Source organism: Curcuma longa, chromosome 21 (assembly GCF_044706935.1).
Source record: "Curcuma longa cultivar G26 ecotype Majalengka, Jawa Barat chromosome 21, ITB_CL_G26_1.1, whole genome shotgun sequence".
Taxonomy (NCBI): Eukaryota; Viridiplantae; Streptophyta; class Magnoliopsida; order Zingiberales; family Zingiberaceae; genus Curcuma; species Curcuma longa.
In genome coordinates, this window is record NC_133881.1 from 9,778,097 (window position 1) to 9,788,485 (window position 10,389).

A 10,389-nucleotide genomic window follows, 5' to 3' on the forward strand; every position below is an offset into this window, starting at 1 on the left:
TTTTTCCCTCCAACCTCATTTTTCTGTATCAAAGAGTTAACACAGTACGATACAATACAAAAAAGTTAAGTTAAGACAGTTTTACAACTATCTAGTCTTGACTTGTAGATTTCCAATGAAATTCAAAGTCAGACTGACGCTTGTTGTTCCCTTCTACGAGAACGCGTCCTCACTTACTTCTCTCAAGAAATTTTATTTATTTGTCAAACATCTAGTCCTCCAGACATATTTGGACTTTTTACTCAGCATTTGATCCTTTGACCACCAGTCTCAGGTCCGACTCAATCTTAGTCCTCATTGAGTCCTTCCATTTGGTGTCCTTGATCTGTCAAAACTTCTGCCTAGTCCTTCTGATTAAGACTTTCTTATCTAGCCTTCAATTAGGACTTGTCTTGTCTAGCCTCCAATTAGGACTTTTCCTTGTCTAGCCTTCAACTAGGACTTGCCTATTGTGCTACCTGTACATTTAGATCAGTTGATTAGTTCATAAATAATACTTAACCTTAAACCTTTAGGACTTTTCCTTGTCTAGCCTTCAACTAGGACTTGCCTATTGTGCTACCTGTACATTTAGATCAGTTGATTAGTTCATAAATAATACTTAACCTTAAACCTTTATCAACATCTAAATATAAGAAAAATAAAAATAGATTGAAACAAATCAAACATTATTTTGCTATTAAATAAAAGGAATATTTTTTTATCTGGTATTGTTTTGTTGTTTCCTTACGAACACTTGATCAACCCGATCGCTACGATCGATACGAGAAATCACATTATCACACAAAATATTTAAAGGGCATCTCCAATGTAAGATTTTTGAGAGATTTGTCAAATTAAAAATAATTGAATACAAATTTTTTAATCATTATGGAAATGAGATTTAAAATTTTTAATTTAAAAGAATAGTGAAATTTTAAATCTATTATTTTATCAAATTAATTATGTGGGTGGAGATTAATAATTAATTAATAATGAGGTTTAAGATTTTAAGAAGATTTTTTTGATTGGGAAGATGAATGCTAATTATTGGAGATGCCCTAAAAGACACACTCGCTCTATGACACGTGTACAGCAAATCCTCTCGTGTCTTCGATCTACGTGGTGATCTCTAAACCGTTCAATCGACGAATCCAACGCGATTGCTTTTTACCTAATTTTACTTGAGATAGATGCGGACGTCTCAACTAGAGTTGCCAACGGATCAACCCATGACGGGACGGACTAACTTATGATGGACCCATCATATGGTGGAGCGGGACGGGCTAACCCATCAATTTGACGGATTGAGAAATCTCCAATCCAACTCAACTCAAAGTGGGCCGCGAGTTAGGCGGGTCAACCCGTGGCCTGTTAAAAAATAAAAAAAATATTAAAAATATTAAAAAATTTAAATTTGAAGTATAATTTAAATTGATTAAGTTGAAAGTTTTAAGTTTAAATTATAATTTTTAAACTTAAATTATATTTTAAATAGATGAAACTCACTAATTCATTAAGTTTTATATATTAATTTTAAAATTTAAAATAAATAAATAAACTTTCTCAATCCGCGGGCTAACCCAAGCCCGTCGCGAGCCAACCTACACGGGTCACGGGCCTAGGAGGATCAATCCACCTCAACCCATCTTAAAATGAGTTAATAAAATTTTAATTCAACCTGTCTAAATTATTTAACGGGGTGAGCCAGTCCGACGGACCTAACCTAACTGGACAGATATAGGGGGTGTTTGGTTTAAGGTTCCCCAGATGTAAATGTTCCATTGAGTTCTCGAAATTTGTGCAATGGACAGGTGTTTGAGTTTAAATGGTGAATGTACATATGCGGTTGGGGTAACTGGAAATTGGGGGTTGCCAAAAAGGATCTATGGAGGTCCTTTTTGCCAACCTGAAAGTTCAAATTACACATATGCCCTTATGAAAAATATATATGAATTTTTTCAAATTTTTAGTAAGGGTAAATAAATAAATGAACATCCAAAATACAACTCAACCTCATATTCATCAAACACTCCATTTACATTTACATTATCTCAATCTTTTCTCAACCCCAACTATACATTTACATATTTTCAACCTCAATTTTTCGTTAAAAAAATACAATTTAAAACCAAACACCTCCATAGTCTCAACTGCGACCCACATTTCGTTAGACTAAAATGGCAGATAAATCGTTGGCATCGTGAACTTGATGCCTCGCTCGCTTATTATATACGATTATATTTATATGTGCAAATAAACCGTAGGTATATATATATATATATACCGGCTCTCTTTCTCGCCGTCTCTGTTTGGTTCCTCTCCTTTCCGCCTTTCCTTTGCTTTGTTTTCTATGAAAACTCGGGGAGCGAGAGCGAACCAAATCGTTGCTCCCATTCTTCTCGTGGATTGCTGAAGTCGATCTCCTCCTTAGAATTCCACCTCTTTCTGCCGGCGATGAAGATTTAGGGTTCTTCGACCTCGCCGGCGAAGATGCCCAGTGGTGAGTTCGAGCTCGAGGATCACAAGTCCCTCCTTCGTCCTTCTCCCTTGCCGACCGGCCCAGATCTGGAATCCCAGGGTCCAGATTTGGTCGGGACATCGGCGGTCGGCACGGGGAGTCCGTCATCGGCAAAGAAGAGCGGGATCGGAGATCTGCTTCGGCACCTGGATCGGGGTCTCTCTAACCGGAGCCTGGGTCGGCGGCATGTGGACCGGAGTGGCTTGTCACCGCGGTCAGATGGAAGGTCGCACGACCCTCTAGGGGACGGGGCGCCTCCTGAGTGGGCGCTGCTGCTTATAGGGTGCCTCCTTGGCCTTGCCACCGGTATTTGTGTTGCCGCATTTAATCGAGGGGTTAGTACTTGACTTGCCGTTACCTTGATAATCTTCAATGACTAATTGTTATTCCCTTTTGCCGTAATGATTGACATCTTTTCTCTGTGGCATTTTTATTCTCCTGTTATATGCCCCTTTTTTGGGTTATATGCTGCTGCTTCTTCTTTCTTCAAAATGTTAATCATAGAGCAGAACAATGTGTATGAACTAAAATGAAACCATGCCAGATCTGATTTACTGTTCCTCAATTGATGACCCTTTTTCACTATCTCGCCGGATGACCTTTGATAGCGATCGTTAATTAACATGGAATTCAACTAATTTTGTCAATTAAGTTTTCATTGCTATCTAATTTGATGACAAAACTATAAAAATATGTTCGGAGTTATCTAGGAAAGAAGATCTCCAAGGAAACATTCTTGATGCTAATGATTTATCAATTATCCTTTTCTCAGAAACATACACAAATCACCAATATTCTGCATTCCTCTTAGACTCGCATCAATATTCATTGCCAAATCATTATTGTGATTGTTTCTTTTCCAGAGATCATAAAATTGTCTCCAAAGAGGATGAACCTTGATATGAACATAGGTTAGCATTGTTAGATTCCCCTAAATCATCATAATTAATCTATGTATCTCCCAATTATTTAGGATGTTCTTGAATATTATCACTCTATTAAGTTGTATGCAAGGCTACACCACGAGCAATTAGATTGCCCTAGCACAATTAATAAACAATTCAAACATTTGAAGTTGATGAAGTAATGCTTCTTTAAATAGGTACATGTGATACATGAATGGGCATGGGCAGGTACCCCAACCGAGGGTGCTGCTTGGCTACGCCTTCAGAGGCTGGCTGATACTTGGCATAGAATACTGCTGATTCCAGTAACTGGAGGAGTTGTTGTCGGAATGATGCATGGTCTACTTGAAATTTTTGAGCAGATAAACCAGTCAAGATCATCACAAAGACAAGGTCTTGACTTTCTGGCAGCCATCTTTCCAACAATAAAAGCCATCCAGGCTGCTGTTACTCTGGGTACTGGCTGTTCTTTAGGGCCTGAGGGGCCCAGCGTAGATATTGGTAAGTCATGTGCAAATGGGTGTTCAGAAATGATGGAGAACAATAGAGAACGGAGGATTGCTCTTGTTGCAGCCGGTGCTGCTGCTGGAATTGCTTCAGGTACAAACTAGAAACTTTGGCACTGTTTTATCTCATGTATCTAGTTTTTCTCTTTGGCGCTGAAGATCTAGTGGTCATTATAAGCTGAAACAATTCAGAAAGGGGACACATTTTTATGTTGGAGGGCATTAATGAAACAAATTCACATCAAGATTAACTATTTTGTTTGCATTGTTCTATCTTCCACTTATTGCCCTACTTAACATATAGCTACATATCTGCTTTCCTTAAGACCTTGAACTTTACACAATTAACATTATGTTGATTAGTAATTTATTAGAAATTTAGTTTGTCATATTGCTGAAAATATGGAAACACTTCTTGACATAGTTTGTGGATATTCAGGTTTCAATGCTGCTGTTGCTGGATGTTTTTTTGCCATTGAAACTGTACTGAGGCCACTTCGAGCAGAAAATTCACCACCATTTACCACTGCTATGATAATATTGGCATCTGTTATTTCATCTACAGTATCAAATGTTTTGCTTGGAGAGAAGCCAGCTTTCATTGTCCCAGCATACGAACTGAAATCTGCTGCTGGTATTTTTGATTACTCTAGACCAATTCGATGTTACTAGGCAAATTTATTGTTGTAGTTGTGGAAACTCCAATTATTGCTGTGGTCACTATGATGTTATGAGTTTTTTGATATTATTTGATACATGGGCAATTAGTTTGATTGTGTTCACATTTTGTTAATAAAGAAAAATATAAGAATATTGACATGTTGAAATACAGAGATCCTTTACCTTCATATTTTAAACTTTGATGTTCTTCCTCTGATCTATTGCCATTTACCTCTCATGCATTTGGCCACTATAAAAATTCTTTAAGAATTCTATCTTATGCTTCACCGAGGTTTCACATGAGTTTCCAGCTCATGAGTTAAAAATAGTTTTTGTAGAATTAATCAAGCAGATTCAGAGTGGTAGAGATTTTCTTCTTCTTTCATGCTAATATTGTCATTGCATAACTGAGATGGTATAACACACTCCTTACAGTGGGTGCATTCTGAATGAGTTCTCAGTATGTCATGAAATTGTTTGAAAGAATGTTGGTAACATTGTGCATAATTATTTTCAAAAGAAGAAGAATTAACTTTATCTTTGTTCTTCACTTAGTGTTATTGTCATCTAGACATGCCTTGTTCCCCTTGTCATTGCTCCTTTTTCTAAAAATCACTTGAAAGTAGTTCATCTTGTAATTTTATAAGGATCAAGACATAATTTCCATGTAAGAACTTGTTGATTTTACTTAGATATTACTTGAGTCTTCTGAGGAAGAAGTCATTTGGATAGTTCTATAAATTGATGTGAAACTAAATTGTCTACAAGATAATGTTTGTTTGGTTAGAGGCCAAGTGCATAACCCAATTTCAGTGCCTTTATTTCACTACTTTTTTCTATGCAGAACTACCTTTATATCTCATCTTGGGCATGCTTTGTGGGGCTGTGAGTGTGGCTTTCTCTCGCCTGGTAGTTTGGTTTACAAATTTTTTTGAGTTTATAAAGGACCAGTTTGCTCTTCCGGCTGTTATGTTGCCTGCTTTAGGTGGTTTAGGAGCAGGCATGATAGCTCTCAAGTACCCTGGAATTCTATACTGGGGTTTCACAAATGTTGAAGAAATTTTACATACGGGAAAGAGTGCTTCAGCACCAGGAATATGGCTTTTAACTCAACTAGTTGGTGCAAAAGTAGTAGCTACTGCTATTTGCAAGGGTTCTGGACTTGTAGGGGGCCTTTATGCGCCAAGCTTGATGATTGGTGCTGCCCTTGGTGCAGTTTTTGGAGGCTCAGCTGCAGAACTTATAAATTCAGCAATTCCAGGAAATGATGCTGTTGCTCAGCCCCAGGCTTATGCATTAGTAGGTGTCATTACACTTTTTGAAAATCCAAGGAGATTCATAATTCCTGTACATTATTTAAAACTGATATCATGCAGGTTGGAATGGCTGCTACACTGGCTTCAGTTTGTTCAGTTCCATTAACCTCAGTACTGTTGCTCTTTGAGCTAACAAAGGATTACAGAATATTGCTGCCACTCATGGTAAATTAATGGATTTGTTTTGACCAAGATACAAGCAATAAGATACTGTTTCTTTATCAAGTTTTTTAATAACTTGTGCTATTTTCTATATTCTAGCGTTTATAATTCATCTCATTTTCCTCTCATGGTACAATGGCATTCTGAGTTTTTTTTTCTCCAAATATTTCTATTTGTTTTCACTTGCAAATAATTTTCTTTACTTCTATAAGTGTATTGCCACTAATTTATGATATCATGTGGTCTTTTCTGAAGATACAATCTCTTATACCAAGTTTGATTCTCTTTTGGTTAAATAAACGTACTCATTATAGTACTATTCAACATGTTCCTAGTTTTGTATCTTTACTTAGTTCTTATGATTCAGATAGGAATGTTTCTGTCTTTATAGCATTTATTACTTATAATTTTTAATAGGGTGCAGTTGGTCTAGCTATATGGGTTCCTTCTGTAGCAAACCAGCCAAAGGACAATGACTTGACAGAGGCAAGGTCTCCTAAACGTGGATATTCTTCTTTATCATCTACTGAAGAAATGAACTGGAGGCAACATGATGACGGAGGTGATCTTGAACTTTCTGAACTGGAAACTGACATTCACCGCTATGGCACTATCAACAATGAAGTGCTGCTAGATGACCTTAAGGTATGAATTTATTGGTAGTGGCGAATGTAATGAGAGAACTTTCTTACTAGCCCAACTAGTGTTTCTTAATTTGTTTGGCTTCACTAAACATTTATTTTCTCCTTCAGGTTTCTTTAGCCATGTCAAAGACCTATGTTAAAGTTCATACAACTACTATACTAAAGGACGCCATTGTGCTTATGCATGACAAACAACAAACCTGTGTTCTTATCATTGATCATGAAGACTTTCTTGAGGGTATTCTTACACTTGGCGACATTCGGAGGAAAGGGTTTGAAACAAGTGGAGAGCTTCCTGGAACTCCCAGAGGAGATACAGCAGTCTCAGATGTATGCACTCTAGGATTTATGACGTTATCTTTGAGCAATTTATGTAAACATAATCTTGGTAACCAACAATCTGCCCTGGCATTGCATAAGTAGTTGTTATGCTCTAATTAAGTTATTGATTCCCAACTTGGCTTTTCTTAGGGGCAATAGATAATCTCCTTTCTTATAATAAGAGCTAACATCATTTAGAAAATACCCTTTTTTTCATTGAACCATAAAGTGAGTCATTTTGCAGGTGAATGTTTACACAGTTTCGTCCTGCCTTAGTAGAGGGTTTCCACACCGGGGTAGAGAAACTGGGTTGTTAACCTGTTTTCCCGACACAGATTTGACAACTGCAAAGCAGCTTATGGAGGCTAAGGGAATTAAGCAATTGCCAGTGGTCAAGCGTGGTGGGGTACGCAGCAATAATGGGAAGCGCAGAATTGTTGGCCTTCTCTATTACGATTCAATTGGAAATTGTCTTCGGTTAGTTGCTACTATTCTTTTTATTTAATCAGATTTTATTTTTGTTCTATTTATTGACTCCATTGTGAAGTGTTTTGCAAAGTATTAACTCGAGAACTGCAGATATTGTGGTTTTACTAGATGAGACATTTTCCTGAGTAGAGTAGTTAGAACATATTATAGTTTTTTTAGTATGTTCTCTCAGATATACACATTATTATATGCTTCTTCATATTCCTTGGACAACTATAATTCTTTTCAAAATTGCAAAAGAATCCATTGGCTTTCTTTTCTCTCTATTTCACTCAAAGCCCTCATCTCCATTGTCTCAAATCACCTTGGTCCATAAATCCTTTGGATTTATTCATTGCTAAGGCGCTAAAGTATTCTTGGTTGTCTTGCTGGAGTGCCTTATATTTTTCAAATGCATTAAGCTAATCTGGATTGGCTTGCTAGATTGTTTTTGAATATCTTCTATAGTTCCTTACCAATCACTTTCTGCTGTTTTCAGAGAGGAGGTAGCTCGCTGGAAGGCTATCTATCAGCAAAGAAAACACGTTCAAGAGAGCATCACTAATGGTCATTGACAATAAGCTGAGCAGTGGTTGATATGTTTCAGAGTTGCCTTGACTTCAAGAGGATGCAGTTGTCAAGCTGATACCTGCTCATCCACATCGCGCCCTTTGCAAGGCAGTCGTATTTTCCTGGACATGAGCCTCCCAGCTTACACTGAACTCCATGCATTGATACTGTGCTGATGCTAGTAAGAAGCATACCACCAATAGGGCAGTTTGGTGCTCTTAGATTTGATTCTGAAGTTTATTTTACAAGTTGCACTAGAACAATTTTACGAATTGTTTAGGCTAGAGAATCCCTGTATAGGCGAATGCTAATTGTCTATGCATATGACATTCTGTAATATTATCTTTTATAGCTTAAGTTGTTCTACAGCAAGTTCCAGGTGGTATATTAGAGTCTGTAACTGATTTTTCCGCAAATGTTGTTTATGCACAATTTTTCTAAGAAATATTATTTCATCAGTCAATCTTTTCTGCTTGATTGGCAAACGAAGTTGAATCGATTCTTTGACATCTTTAAGTGAATGTTATTCTGGCTTCTCTATTAATGAGGGTTTGGATGTGTATCTAATCTTCAGGCCCTTCTTGTAAACTCTGCTGAAATCTCAATGTGATTTAACTCTGCATCTAATTGTTTGCTAGCAAAAATTTTTAGGCTCTTTAAGAGCTTGAGAGTGCATTAAACAAAGATAATGTTTGAAGCATGTTAAGAACTTCTTAAAAAAAAAGTGGAATTCACTATTTCAGCGGTCCTATACAGTCAGTCTCACGGCTATCTGTGAAGAAATAAATCGAGAAAATACAGTTGGTCACGACAAAGAAGGGCGTTACCTCGGCTTCATCGAGATTTGATTCTTGTCCATTTTAATAATTTTACTTCATCGTAATCAACTCAACTATGCTCCGGAAGCTCGAAGCATGTTAAGAACAATTCCAAAGAGAGTACTTATCTTCATTTATCAAATTTCATCATGAAAGAATTGAGTGCCAAATGAGGAATGATATTATCATTTCCTGAAAGAGAGATTGTGTATCGGATTGCTTTCGACTGATCCATCTTTTTGGACTTTTAGCAGAACATTGCATCGCACTTAATTGGGTTCTGAAGGTAACTCTATAAATTGTATAATTTCCCTTAATCTTGTCGAATTTTATTGTGCCTCCAGAAAATGATTACTGAAGTTCATTATCCTCCTAATTTATCTCTATTTTAAAATGTAAAATAAATTTTAAATAATTAAAATTACTCTGAACTTCTAAATTATGCCATAATAATATCTAGATTTTAAATGTTTTTTTAAAAAATAAGATATAGGAGTGAATTGACAATTTTTTTTCTTTGTGATTTCTCAATTTCCTTTTTGCCACTCACTTATACAATGCTATGATTTTGTAAGCTCTCATTGGTACGACTCCGAGGTATAATTAAGAAAATCAAATTTTGAAAATGAATATTTTAAAAATTATAACATACATAAATTATATTTCAAATTTATCCAATAGAAAATTTAAAAAAAAAATCATCTATCTGTTATAAAAAAATATATATGATTTTGTAAAGGTCAGTGGCAAGAGCGGAATCTTCTGGACCTATTTAAATCTGATCCTCCATGCTGCCGCAACGGGGCTAGGGTTGGGTCTTCAACGGCGGTGATCTGCGGCCCAATCATCAACTACGACGAGCTTACCAACTTCGATTGATACCTCAAACAAGATCGTGACCTCTCCTTCTTCTTCTTCCCCTCCTGCTGCATCGGACCACAAATCTTTGAAGCTCCGCCGTCGGCGAGAGGTACTTCTCTTCTTCTCTACCACATGGTCCTTGTACGGAAACCTTGCCCCTTTTTGAAAAAAAAAAATCAAAAGTAAACTCCTGATTCTTAGAGTTGTCAAAATCACATCTTACCTAATAATTAAAGAGTAATGATAGATAGTATAAAAATTTATAGTATGAATATAGCATGACACAATCAATATAAATAGGTCCCATTGACATGTAATAAAACTCACATCCATGCATTGAGTATGTCATACTAGCTCCCGGAGCATAGGTGAGTTGGTTACGACGCAGCAGACTTGCAGAAGAGGACAAGAGTTCAAATCATGACGAAGCCAGACAATACCCTCCTGCGTCATAACCAACTGCACTTTCTCGATTTACCTCCTCACAGATGGTCGTGTAGCCGACCGTGTGGGGCCGCTAAGATGACGAATCCATCTTTTTACATAAGAGTATGTCATACTACATTCATGCTATAATTTTCATGCTACCTATTATTACTCATTAAATCAACGAATTAATCAATGAATTTCTTTTAATAAACAAATCTATGAACGTTTA

At 36.7% G+C, this 10,389-nt stretch overlaps 1 protein-coding gene across 1 annotated transcript; it reads left to right on the top strand.

Annotated features, from left to right (window-relative positions):
* The first annotated feature begins 2,271 nt into the window (after positions 1–2,271).
* Positions 2,272–8,501, top strand: LOC141814716 (chloride channel protein CLC-f-like). The gene is made up of 9 exons (XM_074702661.1): positions 2,272–2,835; positions 3,603–4,005; positions 4,351–4,545; positions 5,416–5,870; positions 5,948–6,052; positions 6,467–6,694; positions 6,802–7,023; positions 7,259–7,491; positions 7,982–8,501. Exons 1-9 carry the CDS (start codon positions 2,473–2,475, stop codon positions 8,055–8,057), a joined length of 2,280 nt encoding a protein of 759 aa, XP_074558762.1. The 5' UTR covers positions 2,272–2,472; the 3' UTR covers positions 8,058–8,501.
* The last annotated feature ends 1,888 nt before the right edge of the window (positions 8,502–10,389 follow it).